Source organism: Cydia pomonella, chromosome 27 (genome assembly GCF_033807575.1).
Source record: "Cydia pomonella isolate Wapato2018A chromosome 27, ilCydPomo1, whole genome shotgun sequence".
Taxonomy (NCBI): domain Eukaryota; kingdom Metazoa; phylum Arthropoda; class Insecta; order Lepidoptera; family Tortricidae; genus Cydia; species Cydia pomonella.
Genome location: NC_084729.1, coordinates 4,591,219 through 4,611,076, shown reverse-complemented (window position 1 = coordinate 4,611,076; position 19,858 = coordinate 4,591,219). Strand labels below are relative to the sequence as shown.

General features: G+C 48.2%; 1 protein-coding gene across 1 annotated transcript in view; it reads left to right on the top strand.

The window, feature by feature from the left end:
* Positions 1–19,858, top strand: part of LOC133532441 (nuclear pore complex protein Nup98-Nup96) — a 90,011-nt gene that overhangs the window by 54,526 nt on the left and 15,627 nt on the right. Inside the window, exons 36-45 of the mRNA XM_061871117.1 lie at positions 300–378; positions 1,700–1,828; positions 2,538–2,660; positions 4,772–4,949; positions 9,873–10,044; positions 11,279–11,400; positions 12,941–13,069; positions 15,301–17,275; positions 17,718–17,820; positions 19,305–19,426. Of these exons, the coding sequence (XP_061727101.1) occupies positions 300–378; positions 1,700–1,828; positions 2,538–2,660; positions 4,772–4,949; positions 9,873–10,044; positions 11,279–11,400; positions 12,941–13,069; positions 15,301–17,275; positions 17,718–17,820; positions 19,305–19,426 (3,132 nt within the window). The remainder of the gene's footprint in view (positions 1–299; positions 379–1,699; positions 1,829–2,537; positions 2,661–4,771; positions 4,950–9,872; positions 10,045–11,278; positions 11,401–12,940; positions 13,070–15,300; positions 17,276–17,717; positions 17,821–19,304; positions 19,427–19,858) is intronic.

Below are 19,858 nucleotides of genomic sequence, written 5' to 3'. Positions count from 1 at the left end.
AAATAAATAAATAAATATTATAGGACATTATTACACAAATTGACTAAGTCCCACAGTAAGCTCAATAAGGCTTGTATTGTATGTACCTAGACAACGATATATATAATATATAATTATAAATACTTAAATACATAGAAAACACCCATGACTCAGAAACAAATATCCGTGTCCATCACACAAATATATGCTCTTACCAGGATTTGAACCCGGGACCATCAGCTTCATAGGCAGGGTCACTACCCACTAGGCCAGACCGGTCGTAGTATTCTAATATACTAATGAGATTTATCCTTGTTTAGTTTGGCGTGTCGGGCGCGTACTGCTACGAAGTGTGGACGCTGTGCGAGGCGCTGTGGGGCGCGGACTTGGACAACGACGGTAAATATCAGTTTGCTCAGTTAATCGACTCCTTGTATACCAAAGAGAATTAAGAAGACCACGAATGCTCACTCCATACAACGGTCTTGTTGCCAAAAATACTATTATTTTCGTAGTCTACATCTGGCGTCAAATAGCGGAACTCTCAGTACTCGACAATAGATGTCGCGGCAAACAAAAAGTCTAATGCTCAAAGATTTTCAGCTAATAATATAACCAGAATAAGCGTAGGAGTTAAAAATTGAGTTCCGGTTACTCTATTTATAACATTAGCGGAAAAACATTGGGCATTAGACTTTTTGTTTGCCGCGACATCTATTGTCGAGTAGCAGTACTGAGAGTTCCGCTACTTGACGCTAGATGTAGTCCGTTTTTTGCCATTTGGCTACGGAAACCCGGACAAGTGCGAGTTGGACTCGGTTCCGTACTTTTTAGTATTTGTTGTTATAGCGGCAACAGAAATACATCATCTGTGAAAATTTAAACTGTCTAGCTATCACGGTTCATGAGATACAGCCTGGTGACAGACAGAGAGAGATGTCTTAGTCATAAGGTCCCGTTCTTAGGGTTCCGTAGTCAACTAGGAACCCTTATAGTTTCGCCATGTCCGTCTGTCTGTCTGTCTGTCCGAGGCTTTGCTCCGTGGTCGTTAGTGCTAGAATGCTGAAATTTGGCATGGATATATAAATCAATAAAGCCGACAAAGTCGTACAATAAAATCTAAAAATTTAATTTTTTTTAGGGTTGTGTAGGGGACTACACATATAGTGGGGGTGAATTTTTTTTTTCGCTTCAACCCTGGAGTGTGGGGTATCGTTGGAAAGGTCTTTCAAAACTAATAGGGGTTTTCAAGAAACATTTTTTGATAAAGTGAATATATTCGGAGATAATCGCTCCGGAAGAAAAAAAAAATTTCCCCACCCTCTAACTTTTAAACCCTAGGTCCAAAAAATATGAAAAAAAATCGTGGAAGTAGAGCTTAAGAAAGACATTAAATGAAAACTATAGCGGACATGATCAGTTTAGATGTTTTTGAGTTATCGCAAAAAGTTATCCCTTCATAGTAAAAAGACTTACTTTAATTAGGTACTGATTATGCAAATTTGCCTATTTGTTTAACTCGGGTGAAAGGTACCGTTTCATCCCTTGGTTAACAATTTACTATACTTTAAGCTCCAGTTTAGCTTATTGTGACGGAAGAGTAACTACGGAACCCTACAGTGAGCGTGGCCCGACATGCTCTTGGCCGGTTTTTATTAACCTTTGGGTACGGAAGCCTAAAAAGTTTTTTACTTCATTATTGAAAACGACTTGTTCCCAGGAGTTCCCGGCACAGATGACTTGTCGATAGTGAACCGTCACCGAGAACTGTTACGTTGGCTAACGGAGGCGGTGGCCGCCATTACTGACCGCGAGCTGGAACGTCCTTGTAAACCAGAGGCCGAAGATGGTAAGTTACATAAAGCCTGACTCGTAGTTTTTTTTATTCAGAGAGAGTTCGATACAAAAAAGCGCTGCTGGCCTAGCGGTAAGAGCGTGCGACTTGCAATCCGGAGGTCGCGGGTTCAAACCCCGGCTCGTACCAATAAGTTTTTCGGAACTTATGTACGAAATATTATTTGATATTTACCAGTCGCTTTTCGGTGAAGGAAAACATCGTGAGGAAATCGGACTAATCTCAGCAAGGCCTAGTTTACCCTATGGGTTGGAAGGTCAGATGGCAGTCGCTTTCGTAAAAATTGGTGCCTACGCCAAATCTTGGGATTAGTTGTCAAGCGGACCCCAGGCTCACATGAGCCGTGGCAAAATGCCGGGATAACGCTAGGAAGAAGAAAGGGAGAGAGAGTTCGATACAAATTAACGTGCGAGATTTGTCAAAATTTTATGCAACTGACATTTCATTTCAAACAAAAAGGCATCGCAACTGATATTATAATAGAGGTCAAATCGAATTGCTTTTTTTTTCAGAGATGTTCCAAATTTGAATGCATAACCAAATCGATTTTGATGTAGTTATGAAGCTATAAATACATTATCACAGATAAGAAATTTGTTGTAACAAAACAGTTTATCGTAATGTTGGTCATTATTTACGGATTTTGAAGGCATCATAGAGGGTTTATGATATGTGTGTAGATAAACTAAATTTAACGTTTCAGAGTCCGATGGGCACAGTGCACGTGTATGGACCCTGCTGCTAGGAGGACGGTTGCTCGAAGCTTGCAAGGTGTCCAGAGACCACGGAGATCTGCACATGGCCTCACTTATTGCGCAGGCGGCCGGTCAGTTCTACTATATAATGTCAAAGATTAACCCTTATTCATAAACGTCTACTAAAGTTAATAGGCCGCTAATAATCGTTTGTCCCTTTCCGACGTATTGGTATGATGGAAAGGGACAAACGATTATTAGCGGCTTGTTAACTTTAGTAGACGTTTATGAATAAGAGGGTAAGACTACACACAGGTTACGAAGAATTGAGAACTTTCTCCTTGTTTCGTCTAGGTTTGAACTCATAGAAATAAAAGAAAGGTAATTTATAACGCAAAAATTGACCTGAATCTTCTGAGGTTAAAAATATATTGAAACGTTCCTGCTATCTCGTACAGTCAGCTGCAGAAAAAGTAATCCAACTTGCATCGAAATTTGTATGCAATGGTGCTAAGCTAATAGTATTGGTGACTATGTTTTCAAATACTTAAACTCTACACTCTGCCCCCGATTCGAAAAGTGTACAGATTTAAACTGATACTTTTAGAAATCCTGCGATGACACTCCCCAGACGGACTCCTAACAGTACATATCGATGGAAAACTGGATGGGTGGCAAAAGTGGCGCTATCTTACCGGGCATCAGCTATAAGTTGAAGATATTTAAGGTCTGTTTTTTTATTCCGTAGACTAAAATGACGTTTCATATGTAAGACATGACATTTCTTAGTACGACATGAAATGTCATTTTAGTCTACGGAATAACAAAACAGAATATAACACATATGTGCACAGTGAAAGAATAAGGTTCAAAGTCAAATGGCGTTCTAAAAGTTCTAATCATGTGTCGAAAGATGGCAGTAAATTTACTGTGCCTACAAAGTTTTTTTTGACAATAAACCTCTATTTTAAGTTCTCTTTGATATAAACATATTGGGCTAGGTCACCCATGTTTTTTTTTTTAGGTATTAGTTTCAGTTTTGTAAGTAGTTTTTATTTTAGGTTACATTTTATTCTAAGTTTGCTATTATTTAAGTATGTTTTTGGTTTTAATGAAATCCCCGCCATTTGAATGAATGAATGAGAAAATATTTATTGCCACAAAAAACCTTATGAACAAAGTACAATAATAACCTTAAATACTAAATGCAAATGAATTAGAAAGATAGGTAATTCATTACATTTAATACCTGACGATTGGGCAATGGACTCCAATCTCAGCATATGCCAAGCAGAGGGCCTAGCGCTGGTTTTTAGACTGGACCCTTGAGATCGGTCGGTCGCAGGTTAACAAATTACTGTGCTTTGCTAGGCTCTACAAATATAAAATCAAAACAAAACTAAACGTAATAGTACATTACTATAGAAGACGGGAAACGAAGGGTTGCAAGCCAAGTAGATATAGACGACCGAGCGTAGCGAGGACGGATAGGGATACGCGGCCGACAACCCCGTTTCTCGCCGAGATTTGTAGTGCTTTTCTCAAACTTGCAATGAAATAATTAAAAAAAAAGGATGATGATGATGATGATTGTTTCATGTCTTAATGTGATAGGTTATTCTGTGCATGGGGTATTGAACGGGAACAAAAATGTAATTATTTTGGCGCTATCACGCACGCCATTACTTTTTTTTTCTTTTTCTTTCTTTTTTTTTCTTTTTTGCGTTTTTTGTTGATACCGAAAGGGGAACGAAAATTTGATTATTTTTACGCTACGACGCACGGTTTAGGAGATACAGCCCTATAAAGATTTCTGCATGACTGAAAAAAATAAAACTTTTTGGGGCTGTATCTCCTAAACCGTGCGTAGTAGCGCAAAAATAATGAAATTTTTGTTCCCCTTTGAATCCATTGAATAATATGTATTTGACTTACCAAAAAAAAAAACACAAAAAAATGAAAAAAAAGCATACTGGCAGAATTTTGCTTATAGGTTTTTTACGGTTGAATGCCAAGACGTGCCATAATTTGACGTTTAAAAACAAAAGAAGGTTGCCTTACGGCCTAGGTGTGTAAGGCTGTATGAAATTCCTTTACATATCATCTTCACTCATCGCACCTGATATGTAGTATTTCCGGACCTAATTTGAAGTAAGTCATGTCAACATTTCATTACAAGTTTGAGAAAAATATATATAAGTGAAAAAGAGAAAAATTTGTAATAGTAAAGTATTGTTTGCAGGAGACGGCGTGTTTCGCAGCCTGATAGCGCGCCAGCTGGCCCAGTGGCGAGAGTGTGGCGCCGAGGGCGGGCTGGCGGCGGCCCGCCGCGCCTGCCTGCGGCTGCTGGCCGGCCTGCCCGCGCCGCCCGCCCGGCTCATGGAGGCGGACTGGCTGCAGGCGCTACACGCCACCGCCAGGTTACTTGTCTTGTTTATACTGCATCTGCCTGCGGCTGCTGGCCGGCCTGCCCGCGCCGCCCGCCCGGCTCATGGAGGCGGACTGGCTGCAGGCGCTACACGCCACCGCCAGGTTACTTGTCTTGTTTATACTGCATCTGCCTGCGGCTGCTGGCCGGCCTGCCCGCGCCGCGCGCCCGGCTCATGGAGGCGGACTGGCTGCAGGCGCTACACGCCACCGCCAGGTTACTTGTCTTGTTTATACTGCATCTGCCTGCGGCTGCTGGCCGGCCTGCCCGCGCCGCCCGCCCGGCTCATGGAGGCGGACTGGCTGCAGGCGCTACACGCCACCGCCAGGTTACTTGTCTTGTTTATACTGCATCTGCCTGCGGCTGCTGGCCGGCCTGCCCGCGCCGCCCGCCCGGCTCATGGAGGCGGACTGGCTGCAGGCGCTACACGCCACCGCCAGGTTACTTGTCTTGTTTATACTGCATCTGCCTGCGGCTGCTGGCCGGCCTGCCCGCGCCGCCCGCCCGGCTCATGGAGGCGGACTGGCTGCAGGCGCTACACGCCACCGCCAGGTTACTTGTCTTGTTTATACTGCATCTGCCTGCGGCTGCTGGCCGGCCTGCCCGCGCCGCCCGCCCGGCTCATGGAGGCGGACTGGCTGCAGGCGCTACACGCCACCGCCAGGTTACTTGTCTTGTTTATACTGCATCTGCCTGCGGCTGCTGGCCGGCCTGCCCGCGCCGCCCGCCCGGCTCATGGAGGCGGACTGGCTGCAGGCGCTACACGCCACCGCCAGGTTACTTGTCTTGTTTATACTGCATCTGCCTGCGGCTGCTGGCCGGCCTGCCCGCGCCGCCCGCCCGGCTCATGGAGGCGGACTGGCTGCAGGCGCTACACGCCACCGCCAGGTTACTTGTCTTGTTTATACTGCATCTGCCTGCGGCTGCTGGCCGGCCTGCCCGCGCCGCCCGCCCGGCTCATGGAGGCGGACTGGCTGCAGGCGCTACACGCCACCGCCAGGTTACTTGTCTTGTTTATACTGCATCTGCCTGCGGCTGCTGGCCGGCCTGCCCGCGCCGCCCGCCCGGCTCATGGAGGCGGACTGGCTGCAGGCGCTACACGCCACCGCCAGGTTACTTGTCTTGTTTATACTGCATCTGCCTGCGGCTGCTGGCCGGCCTGCCCGCGCCGCCCGCCCGGCTCATGGAGGCGGACTGGCTGCAGGCGCTACACGCCACCGCCAGGTTACTTGTCTTGTTTATACTGCATCTGCCTGCGGCTGCTGGCCGGCCTGCCCGCGCCGCCCGCCCGGCTCATGGAGGCGGACTGGCTGCAGGCGCTACACGCCACCGCCAGGTTACTTGTCTTGTTTATACTGCATCTGCCTGCGGCTGCTGGCCGGCCTGCCCGCGCCGCCCGCCCGGCTCATGGAGGCGGACTGGCTGCAGGCGCTACACGCCACCGCCAGGTTACTTGTCTTGTTTATACTGCATCTGCCTGCGGCTGCTGGCCGGCCTGCCCGCGCCGCCCGCCCGGCTCATGGAGGCGGACTGGCTGCAGGCGCTACACGCCACCGCCAGGTTACTTGTCTTGTTTATACTGCATCTGCCTGCGGCTGCTGGCCGGCCTGCCCGCGCCGCCCGCCCGGCTCATGGAGGCGGACTGGCTGCAGGCGCTACACGCCACCGCCAGGTTACTTGTCTTGTTTATACTGCATCTGCCTGCGGCTGCTGGCCGGCCTGCCCGCGCCGCCCGCCCGGCTCATGGAGGCGGACTGGCTGCAGGCGCTACACGCCACCGCCAGGTTACTTGTCTTGTTTATACTGCATCTGCCTGCGGCTGCTGGCCGGCCTGCCCGCGCCGCCCGCCCGGCTCATGGAGGCGGACTGGCTGCAGGCGCTACACGCCACCGCCAGGTTACTTGTCTTGTTTATACTGCATCTGCCTGCGGCTGCTGGCCGGCCTGCCCGCGCCGCCCGCCCGGCTCATGGAGGCGGACTGGCTGCAGGCGCTACACGCCACCGCCAGGTTACTTGTCTTGTTTATACTGCATCTGCCTGCGGCTGCTGGCCGGCCTGCCCGCGCCGCCCGCCCGGCTCATGGAGGCGGACTGGCTGCAGGCGCTACACGCCACCGCCAGGTTACTTGTCTTGTTTATACTGCATCTGCCTGCGGCTGCTGGCCGGCCTGCCCGCGCCGCCCGCCCGGCTCATGGAGGCGGACTGGCTGCAGGCGCTACACGCCACCGCCAGGTTACTTGTCTTGTTTATACTGCATCTGCCTGCGGCTGCTGGCCGGCCTGCCCGCGCCGCCCGCCCGGCTCATGGAGGCGGACTGGCTGCAGGCGCTACACGCCACCGCCAGGTTACTTGTCTTGTTTATACTGCATCTGCCTGCGGCTGCTGGCCGGCCTGCCCGCGCCGCGCGCCCGGCTCATGGAGGCGGACTGGCTGCAGGCGCTACACGCCACCGCCAGGTTACTTGTCTTGTTTATACTGCATCTGCCTGCGGCTGCTGGCCGGCCTGCCCGCGCCGCCCGCCCGGCTCATGGAGGCGGACTGGCTGCAGGCGCTACACGCCACCGCCAGGTTACTTGTCTTGTTTATACTGCATCTGCCTGCGGCTGCTGGCCGGCCTGCCCGCCCGGCTCATGGAGGCGGACTGGCTGCAGGCGCTACACGCCACCGCCAGGTTACTTGTCTTGTTTATACTGCATCTGCCTGCGGCTGCTGGCCGGCCTGCCCGCGCCGCCCGCCCGGCTCATGGAGGCGGACTGGCTGCAGGCGCTACACGCCACCGCCAGGTTACTTGTCTTGTTTATACTGCATCTGCCTGCGGCTGCTGGCCGGCCTGCCCGCGCCGCCCGCCCGGCTCATGGAGGCGGACTGGCTGCAGGCGCTACACGCCACCGCCAGGTTACTTGTCTTGTTTATACTGCATCTGCCTGCGGCTGCTGGCCGGCCTGCCCGCGCCGCCCGCCCGGCTCATGGAGGCGGACTGGCTGCAGGCGCTACACGCCACCGCCAGGTTACTTGTCTTGTTTATACTGCATCTGCCTGCGGCTGCTGGCCGGCCTGCCCGCGCCGCCCGCCCGGCTCATGGAGGCGGACTGGCTGCAGGCGCTACACGCCACCGCCAGGTTACTTGTCTTGTTTATACTGCATCTGCCTGCGGCTGCTGGCCGGCCTGCCCGCGCCGCCCGCCCGGCTCATGGAGGCGGACTGGCTGCAGGCGCTACACGCCACCGCCAGGTTACTTGTCTTGTTTATACTGCATCTGCCTGCGGCTGCTGGCCGGCCTGCCCGCGCCGCGCGCCCGGCTCATGGAGGCGCACTGGCTGCAGGCGCTGCACGCCACCGCCAGGTTACTTGTCTTGTTTATACTGCATTTTTGTAGAGGCCGGGAAAAGACAATTTGTGGACGAGTTTCGGGTTCCGAGTTCGTTCGTTGGGAGACTAATCCGCGAATCGCTATTCCTGCCGAGGCATATATAGTAGATTATTGCAGAGGCCGGGAAAGGGCAATTCGTGGACGAGTTTTGCGTTTGTCGGACGATACGAAGCGGAGTCCGACACGGAAGGCGAATTCACGAATGCTGTTCCCGCCGAGGCATATCTCCAAACATGCGAGGAAATAAAGTAAAATATACAATATTTAAGCATCAAACTCTTCAATTATTTAAAAAAAGTTAAAAGCACAACTTATTCTGCCATTGTACCGATCAATATTCGTTCATTCAATTTAATTGTGCAATATAAGTTATATGTGCACGCATGAAATACTTAAAAAAATAAAAACGTTAAGGAAATAATTTTATCAAGCAGTTTCGCACGATCATACACGACGGTCTCGTAAGAACGAAACATGTATCTTACTTTTTCACTCTATCCTATAGTTTGAAATGATGCTGACCGGGTCGTGTAGACGTGGCCTCGCGGCTATAATAATTGACTGAATAGATTTTTCTTAGTGGGATATATGTTAAAAAAAAATACTGTACAAAAACACACGCGTCAAGCGTGACAGTCTTCATGTTGGAGGCACCGTTTATCATGGAGTTGACAAATTTCGGTACCTCGGATGCACGATTACCGACACAAACACCAGAGAGGAGGAGATCAATATACGCATCCAAAACGCCCTGCGATGCAGCGCAGCCCTCCATAAGGTGTTGGCGTCCAAGCTTCTCAGCAGAAATACTAAGTTACGGGTATATAAAACTATAATAAGACCAATCCTTATGTATGGCTGCGAAGCTTGGACACTAACACTGAAAGAAGAGAGTCAGCTCCTGGTAGCGGAAAGAAAGGTGTTACGGAAGATCCTGGGACCTATCAAAAGAGATGACGGCACCTGGAGGATCCGTAAGAATGCCGAAATCGAGGAGTTAGTGGCCGAACCCAATATCATCGGCGAAACGAAATGCCACAGACTTCGCTAGTTCGGCCATTTACTGAGGATGGGTGAGGATCGAGGTGTTAAGAGAGCTTATTTGGGACAACCGACTGGTCGCCGTCCAGTGGGTCGGCCCAGATACCGCTGGAGCGACAGTGTACAGGCGGATCTGTGCCAACTCAAAGCCGACAACTGGCAGGAAGTGGCACAGGATCGGGACAGGTGGCATTCTCTCGTTTTGGAGGCCAAGACCCTCTTTGGATCACTGCGCCACGATAGTTAGTTAGTTAGTTATGAATTTCCCGTCCGCTAACACAGGACAATAATGGTTTGATTTTTTTTTTTAAGTGAAACCTATAAACCTAGAATATATCCTGACTCGATCGACATCAAAGTGATTTGTTAAGATTTAGTTATTAGGAAACGTTTTCTCCCGAAATGAAATTTCATTGAAAAGAATACCGTTATTTCGCTAGAATCGCATAGCTATTCCTCCCTCTTAAGATTCGTATTTAATATAACAACGCCATTTGTCCACAGATACATCTGCGCGGCCGTCCCGTCGCTCGAGCACGTGATCCGCACGTACGAGAGCTTCTTCGTGCCGGACGCGGAGGCCGAGGCCGACCTCACCGTGGTGCTGGACGACCAGGCGGAGCTCAAGTGTCCCCTGCCTCCTTACATGGGAGAATATGACGTCACCGTCCACGATGTGAGTGTTCTGCATACATTTTTATCCCATCCATATTCTGTTTTAAACGTCATATTTTCGATACTTCATATCTGGATTGAAGGATCAGTAATAAACTATAAGATCTCGCTTCGCTCGGTCTCACAGCCGATTATCTAGCTCGAAGGACCATATACACTTAGGTGCAAAATATATATAGGTCCAAATAGTAGCATCTTAGTAGAATGTGGAGATGATGTCGATCCAAGGAAGGGTTTTTTTTTTCTAAATTAAAAATAACCGTAAATGCCATATCATATTTTACGCCGAATAGTAGAAAATTTCAAGGAGTACTTTATGTATTAATCATGTGCCCCTTCCCTTGATCGACATCAACTTGCATACGTTTTACTCTACGGCCAAAATTTTGCTATTCCATATCCAGATCGAAGGAACATAATAAACTCGCTGCTGGGCAGTTTTCCGGTTCGAAGGACCATTTAGAAGAAGATAATATGTAATACTATATTACCAAACCTCTCTTCGCAACAAATTTTATCAATTGTCTCTATCATACAATGCATTGTCGCTCTTATCTGCCTTGTGATTAGGGTCCGAACAGCCTCGCCAGGAAATTTCCTCGCGCGGCAAACGCCCGCGTGTTCGTATAACTTTTGCTTCAGCACTTTTGCCTCACCCGAGCCTATATGCTCGACGAGATGGCGTAACTCATTCAGCTGTTCAAATTGGCACCGCACATAATTACTGCGGTGGCTTGCATTTCTTTTATTTTGCTATTTAAAGCAATTCAAAAGAAAAAAAGGATATGACAATTTGCGACACTCGTTTTTTTTTCAACGTTGTCATGTTTTAACAACTTTTTTTACCTGTTTTGACGTAAGTACGAACTAACGTAAGAGCTCAATGAGGGTGCGGAGTGTTAGGGTCGGCATCGCGCACGTAACTCCTCTGGAGTTGCAGGCGTACATAGGCTACGGAGACTGCTTACCATCAGGCGGGCCATATGCTTGTTTGCCACCAACGTGGTATTACATAAATAACCACGCGCACTATAAAGGCGCGCGGCAAACGTCTGAGGCGCCTATAAGCATGCCGAAAAACTGACACCGAGCGGCTCGGCCAAGGTCGCGCTCGGGCGAGGAAAACACGCACTTCGCCTCGGCCGAGGCACATCTACACTGACCGTTTTGTGCGCGACGAAATTGCCTCGCGCGTATTGTTTCTTGTCAAACAATATTTAAACCATTTGTTACAGAACGGCAAGCAACGTCGCGTGCTCGACCTACGCTACGAGTTACTCAGGGCTCGGGCCTTCAACCACCGGCCTAAGTTGCACCCGGCGTCTTACACCCCCGACCCTACAGATTACAGCTTAAGGTATGTTGCATGTATTTAACGCATTACACGCGCTGACGATCTCGACCATCAAATTTGAACTGGGACGTATTCGCTTTTTAAGTACTTGGCGTTTTTAAAAAAGATCCTGGTAAACACATGGGCGTAGAAAGGTACAGGTAGGGGAGGGGGGGCTTCTCGGCGTTCGGCAGCTCCCCCTGGAGCAGCATGGGTCACATGCAATAAGGACCTTGTTATATTATTAGAAGCATAAGTGTAAATTATTTTTATGTTTTTATTTCAAGTAGAAACACTATTATATAGATTTTAAACTGAAATAAGACCTATGCCGCCACAAGAAAAGCCGGAAAGCCACATTTATCTTCATAAACATGTTTGGACAATCATAATTAGGAGATAAGCATAATATTGATATTAATGAAAATGTATAGTTTAATTTTTATCATTAAATTGACAAATTTTGCTGTAATCTTATACCTTTAAACGAGCAATTCTTGTATATATGTCTATAATATATATATATATGTCTATATATATATATATATATATATATATATTGGGGATCTCGGAAACTGCTCCAACGATTTCGATGAAATTTGCTATATGGGGGTTATCGGGGGCGAAAAATCGCGCTAGGTTTATCTCTGGAAAAAACGCGCATTTTTTAGTCTTTATATGTTTTCCGAGCAAAGCTCGGTCTTCCAGATATTTTAATCTTAAATATATAACAGAGGTAAGGTAATGCAGCTGAGTATTATAAAAATAATAGACCGCGGGCCAGGAAGAGATTTCCATGACCAATTGCCTCCCGGGTGATACTTCGTATAGTGGTTAACGTCTATATATGATGAACCATCGTGGACGTCAGTTGCCGCACCGTAGGTGGGTTGAGGAATAGCAGCCACCGAAACACGTGTAAAAAAATGTACTCATCGCCTCCCATTTGATATTTAAAAAATCGTAAGCCGGTTGTATCGCGGTGGAAAGCACGTCAGCTGGTCGCATGACTATGTAAAAAATAAGCGATTTAAATAAACTTTGCATGTAGCATTCCATCAGGCGTTTTTTAATAAACGGATTGCGCATTACGCATACTTTGCGGACTTTTAGTGGCAAGGCGCGTATTTTTTACATGTTCATGTGACCAGCTGACGGTCTTTCCAACGCGATACAACTGGCTGACTATTTTTTTAATTCATGATAGCATCTAAACTATCATCTGACAAAGTATCAGCGATGAATGGCGATATATTTTCCTGGCGGTCTATATGATATGATATGATATGATATTTATTGGTAAATATTTACATTTACAAGTCATTTTATATACAATTATCTTGTGATATATTTTACATTGGATGTCTATTACATTATTTATTTACTATACTCATGTATTACGAACTTTCGACTCGTATAGCATTACAAAATATTACAATACATAGTAAGTATTATACTCCTATATAGTTTAGTAGGTACACGATTGAGCCCATGACCCGTGGCCATCGAAAAACTCGTCTACAAATGTTGTTCCATAAAATTGATGTTTATTTGTTCCCTGTAGCTTCCTTCTCGGAGTGTGGTTCGGAAGTCCGTCCGTAGAGAGCATCACTGGAGTCGCGGAGCAGCTCGAGGCGGCGGGGGCGTGGCATCTCGCCGTGCAGGCGTTGGCTTACCACCCTAACGATGCCGCGTGAGTAACATAAGATTTAACTTGTTAATAGGGAATATTACGCAAAACTGCGAAGAAGACGCCACTAGCACAAACAATCTGGGGGCCTGGTAGTGCCCCCGCCAAGACGAGGCAGGCGAACCTTTTCTCGAAGCGCTTCGTCGTTTTTTGAACCCTCATAACTTATGTTTGAGTTATACCAGATAAACAAACCGGGATATGATGTCAATAGTGGACCTGTTAAACATAAAAAGTTTCAATTCCATAGCTCTTATATTTTATATTTTAACAATATCTAAAAAAATCCGATTTCATCACTGACTCTCACTCATTATAACTCTTAGGGTAGTTCCTGGAGTCCTAGAAAGCTGAAATTTGTAACGTAAGCTAGTATTAGTACACAATCATGTAATGCCTCTGGTGTTGCAGGCGTCCATAGGTGACTGCTTACCATCAGGCGGGCCGTATGCTTGTTTGCCACCGTCGTGGTATAAAAAAAACAACAAAAAATATTAGGAGTTTTAGTAAAAATCCTGCAATGTGTTTTATTTTTTATAACATCAGTCTGTGAAGCCCTCATACAAATTTTCATCCCCTAGTTTAAGGGGTTGGTTTTAGATAATTTTTAGTAAATCACCCCCCCCCACCCTTAGGGGATGGAAGATTGTCTATAATTTACAAAAAGAAGTGAAATCCCACCAAAAACATTTTCATGTATAATGTTGCCAAGACGAAACCATAAGGCTTACATTGTCAAAAATTCATCAGTACCCCTAGTGTAAATTTAATCGACATCATAACGTGACGAACGCGTTTGCGTTAAGTCTCATTTTGTATAGGATTTTGAGTTTCCAAAACGTCCCGCTTGGCGCGCTCTTTCTAAATCACATACAAAATGAGACTAAACGCAAACGCGTACGTCACGTTTCGAAATCGAACTTATTTACACTAGGGGTACAGATCTCTTGTAGAGTCAAGCTTCTAACTCTACAAGCCCTAACTTTATAAACTGTACACTATACTTAAAATATGTGACTTGGCCATTTCTAGGGTGGAAAGGTTTTTTTTTTTATTTGTTTTTCTAGCAACGACTAACAGCCATATATGCCATATTATTAAGGTAAATGCTCTCATATTATCTTCCGCATTTGCATTGCCTTATTAAAAAATATACTTTACGTCTATTTAATATATGAAATAGACATAAATATTTGTTAATACATCAATAAAAATGACTATGAATCTTTAAAATATTATCATTACATTTCATTCATTCAGTTTCACTTTTTTTAAGGCGCGTATACATTAACGCCGATTCAGACATATCCCAATTAAAGGTCGGATTGTCTATGGCTTTAGAATTTTTTCCGATGAAAATGTAAATGGCGTCAATCCCAGTCATTACCTATATTTTTTGTTTGTGTTTGACTTTCCTCATAGCCGAAATGTAAATATGTAATGGAAAAATGTTTCTATACATTAGACGAGTTTCTTGAAAGCTCAGTATAAATGTCAATTATTGTCTAAATAATATATTACATGTAGACTTTAGGTTTAAGTTACATTGTAGTGTTCTGCAGGGTTTTTATAGCAAAACAAAACATAAATCATGTAACATTTTGTACAGTCACGTCTGAAAATATCGATACGAGAAATGTGCCAAAATAGTACATTACGATACAAGTGCGAAAAATAGGAAATTCGAAACGAGCGGCGATAAATTAAAACACGACCGAAGGGAGTGTTTTAAATCGACACGAGTTGCGAATTACCTATTCGCACATGTATCGTACAACGTTTTACAGTACATATGGCCCTTTAAATGTTCGACACAGTAACGTAATATGCTACTTCTCGCACTAGTGCTATAAAGTAGCCCCATATGTACTGTAAATATGTATACACTACTGTACAACTTTTATTGTATAGCAAAGATAATGTACAAATATCCCGCTAGATGGCGCTGTTCCCTCCGCGCTGATTCGTAGATCGCGGTGATAAGATTTTTCTTAGATTGTATAAGTATCCTGTCGTGTTCTTTTTATTTACTAACCTCAATAAACCACTCATTTTGGGTAAAGTTTTGTTTGATTTGTTCATGGTGTTGATATTTTTCCTTTAAATTTTGTTTAAATGTATTATTAATTATTGTACTTAGCATGCAAGAATCAATTTATCAATGGTGTGGTGTAATAAAATTTTATTCAAGTCAATCTGTATGGAATTAATAAAGCTCTATTCATTCATAACAGACGCGGGCACCTGATCCGCGGCGTGTTGGCCCGCCACGCGCCCGCGCGCGCCGCCACGCCGGAGCTGCGCGCGCGCCTGCAGCTGCTGGACACCCTGCGCGTGCCGCGCCGGTGGCTGCTGCTCGCGCAGGCGCACCGCGCCAAGTACGAGGTGAGACAATCTAGTATCACGCCGGAGCTGCGCGCGCGCCTGCAGCTGCTGGACACCCTGCGCGTGCCGCGCCGGTGGCTGCTGCTCGCGCAGGCGCACCGCGCCAAGTACGAGGTGAGACAATCTAGTATCACGCCGGAGCTGCGCGCGCGCCTGCAGCTGCTGGACACCCTGCGCGTGCCGCGCCGGTGGCTGCTGCTCGCGCAGGCGCACCGCGCCAAGTACGAGGTGAGACAATCTAGTATCACGCCGGAGCTGCGCGCGCGCCTGCAGCTGCTGGACACCCTGCGCGTGCCGCGCCGGTGGCTGCTGCTCGCGCAGGCGCACCGCGCCAAGTACGAGGTGAGACAATCTAGTATCACGCCGGAGCTGCGCGCGCGCCTGCAGCTGCTGGACACCCTGCGCGTGCCGCGCCGGTGGCTGCTGCTCGCGCAGGCGCACCGCGCCAAGTACGAGGTGAGACAATCTAGTATCACGCCGGAGCTGCGCGCGCGCCTGCAGCTGCTGGACACCCTGCGCGTGCCGCGCCGGTGGCTGCTGCTCGCGCAGGCGCACCGCGCCAAGTACGAGGTGAGACAATCTAGTATCACGCCGGAGCTGCGCGCGCGCCTGCAGCTGCTGGACACCCTGCGCGTGCCGCGCCGGTGGCTGCTGCTCGCGCAGGCGCACCGCGCCAAGTACGAGGTGAGACAATCTAGTATCACGCCGGAGCTGCGCGCGCGCCTGCAGCTGCTGGACACCCTGCGCGTGCCGCGCCGGTGGCTGCTGCTCGCGCAGGCGCACCGCGCCAAGTACGAGGTGAGACAATCTAGTATCACGCCGGAGCTGCGCGCGCGCCTGCAGCTGCTGGACACCCTGCGCGTGCCGCGCCGGTGGCTGCTGCTCGCGCAGGCGCACCGCGCCAAGTACGAGGTGAGACAATCTAGTATCACGCCGGAGCTGCGCGCGCGCCTGCAGCTGCTGGACACCCTGCGCGTGCCGCGCCGGTGGCTGCTGCTCGCGCAGGCGCACCGCGCCAAGTACGAGGTGAGACAATCTAGTATCACGCCGGAGCTGCGCGCGCGCCTGCAGCTGCTGGACACCCTGCGCGTGCCGCGCCGGTGGCTGCTGCTCGCGCAGGCGCACCGCGCCAAGTACGAGGTGAGACAATCTAGTATCACGCCGGAGCTGCGCGCGCGCCTGCAGCTGCTGGACACCCTGCGCGTGCCGCGCCGGTGGCTGCTGCTCGCGCAGGCGCACCGCGCCAAGTACGAGGTGAGACAATCTAGTATCACGCCGGAGCTGCGCGCGCGCCTGCAGCTGCTGGACACCCTGCGCGTGCCGCGCCGGTGGCTGCTGCTCGCGCAGGCGCACCGCGCCAAGTACGAGGTGAGACAATCTAGTATCACGCCGGAGCTGCGCGCGCGCCTGCAGCTGCTGGACACCCTGCGCGTGCCGCGCCGGTGGCTGCTGCTCGCGCAGGCGCACCGCGCCAAGTACGAGGTGAGACAATCTAGTATCACGCCGGAGCTGCGCGCGCGCCTGCAGCTGCTGGACACCCTGCGCGTGCCGCGCCGGTGGCTGCTGCTCGCGCAGGCGCACCGCGCCAAGTACGAGGTGAGACAATCTAGTATCACGCCGGAGCTGCGCGCGCGCCTGCAGCTGCTGGACACCCTGCGCGTGCCGCGCCGGTGGCTGCTGCTCGCGCAGGCGCACCGCGCCAAGTACGAGGTGAGACAATCTAGTATCACGCCGGAGCTGCGCGCGCGCCTGCAGCTGCTGGACACCCTGCGCGTGCCGCGCCGGTGGCTGCTGCTCGCGCAGGCGCACCGCGCCAAGTACGAGGTGAGACATCACACATTCTACTGGCCATTTACCGTCTAGGTACCCTGCTCTGGAGTAAGAGAATGCTTCAATTCGTAATGCGAATATAAATGTAGACTGCGTTGTATGACTGAATACATATTTCGCTTTTAGTTTGACATCCAAACCACATGTCGCTGTACTGCGCCATGTTTTGCGATCATTGAATTGTCAAAGGTCAACTTTTGACAATGACGAGTCGAGAGACGAGAGAAAGATGTATGGAGCTGTCCAGCGCCATTTCGTTTACGTGTCAAATTCAAAGCAAGAAATTGTGAGACTTAATCTTTGCTGTGACTAATTTTTTAAAAGTGTTTTTCAATAAAAATACACGACAAGATTGTTTACCTTTTTTCTAATGCAAAAATAACCGATATAGGTATAATTTAAAAGTATGTAAATGCATATCATTTATTTGTTTCAGCACCTACCGGCAGTAGAAGCGGAGCACCTGGTCGGCGCCGAGCAGTGGAACGCTGCGCACAAAGTACTGCTAGAAGAATTACTGCCCGAAGCAGTGTTGGCCGGTAACTTTTATATTTTTCCTACTCGTCGACTGTAATGATTGAATTAAGATTTCGTAAACCAACTATAATTGCTTTTCCCAACTCAACTCTTATATTAATTTCGATATACTGTAGTCAACTATAATTTTTTTTTTCACCGCACCAACTGGTAAAGGCCCTCTTTATTGTTCAAAAACGAATGAGAAAGTTGTATTTTATCCACATGTGGGGCAAAGTAATCAGATGCAAATTTTGAGTTGTTTTCTTATGTTAGGTAGTAGAATTTACTTTTAAATGATGATTTTGAATGGTTATTTTTTTTATTACGTTCATTTGGATTTGATTTCGATTGCATGTTTTGGTATTTCATAGTTAGAAGTTTCCTCGTGTTGGTGTAATGAAAAATTTTGTGTTTCACTCGGAGGCAAAGTTTGTTTAACCCTCGTGCATTGAAACCCTCGCAACGCTACTTGAACCACTCGCTACGCTCGTGGTTCAATTTTAGAATGTTTCGCTTGCTCGGGTATCAATATTGGCACGAGCGGTTAAACAACAACTTTGCCCCCTTGTAAAACAAATAACTATTACCAATCACGTGCTGCCGCACTCCCATAGGAAAGACTAAACGGATGATCGCGCGTTTATGTCTTTTGTACTATATTTTTGTCTACTGAGATACTTACCAATTTTCATTTATCATTTCGGTTTTGTAGTAAAGAAAATACTATATTATATGACTCGTCAAAAAAGTATTGCATATAATAATGATATAATCAAGCTTTTCAATCTCGTACCTTACTTAGGCAACAAAGCTTGTCGAGTGCTGTGCCGGAAACACGGTACTTGACTAAAAGCTCTCAGTATATCACGATTGTATAATTTACTATTGCCCGCCTAGCCGTCAAAAGCAGTTTTTGATTTATGCTAACCTTGAAATGCGCTTATTACCAATGAAACAAAATTGCGCATTCACCAAATCTAAACACACCTTTATAATAAGTCTACAAAAACTTGTATTTGACCTTAAGAATAGATTAGTAAGAACAGTCAATTATGGTAATCCATAATATACATTTGCAAAACTGCGCAACTGTCCATGCGCAGGTATCCCTTGAGTAAATTATCCCTTTCCATTTCATCTTCCTCGCGTTGTCCCGGCATTTACCACGGCTCATGGGAGCCTGGGGTCCACTTGGCAACTAATCCCAAGAATTGTCGTAGGCACTAGTTTATACGAAAGCGACTGCCATCTGACCTTCCAATCCAGAGGATAAACTATACCTTATTGGGATCAGTCCAGTTTCCTCACGATGCTTTCCTTCACCGAAAAGTGACTGGTAAATTCCGAAAAACTCGTTGTTACGAGCCGGGGTTTGAACCCGCGACCTCCGGAATGCAAGTCTCACGCTCTTACCGCTAGGGCACCGGCCTTCGTCTTGTTAGTCTGTTATGACTGATTACCCCTCCATCTATTACTGAATTTAACCAAGTTGTCGTGTCCACAGATGACCTGCGCAGCATAGCACCGCTGCTCGAACAGCTGAACGAGGCCGCAGAACGGCACGAGGTCAGCGGCTGGCAGCACGGAGGCCAAGCACTGCACCACTACATCAGGGTGTGCGACGAGGTACTTATTAGTCTAGCCACAAGTTAACATGTCCATAGGTGACACACGCAGCATAGCACCGCTGCTCGAACAGCTAAACGAGGCCGCAGGACGAGACGAGGCCAGCGGCTGGCAGCACGGAGGCCAAGCACTCCACCACTACATCAGGGTGTGCGACGAGGTACTTATTAGTCTAGCCACAAGTTAACATGTCCATAGGTGACACACGCAGCATAGCACCGCTGCTCGAACAGCTAAACGAGGCCGCAGAACGGCACGAGGTCAGCGGCTGGCAGCACGGAGGCCAAGCACTGCACCACTACATCAGGGTGTGCGACGAGGTACTTATTAGTCTAGCCACAAGTTAACATGTCCATAGGTGACACACGCAGCATAGCACCGCTGCTCGAACAGCTAAACGAGGCCGCAGGACGAGACGAGGCCAGCGGCTGG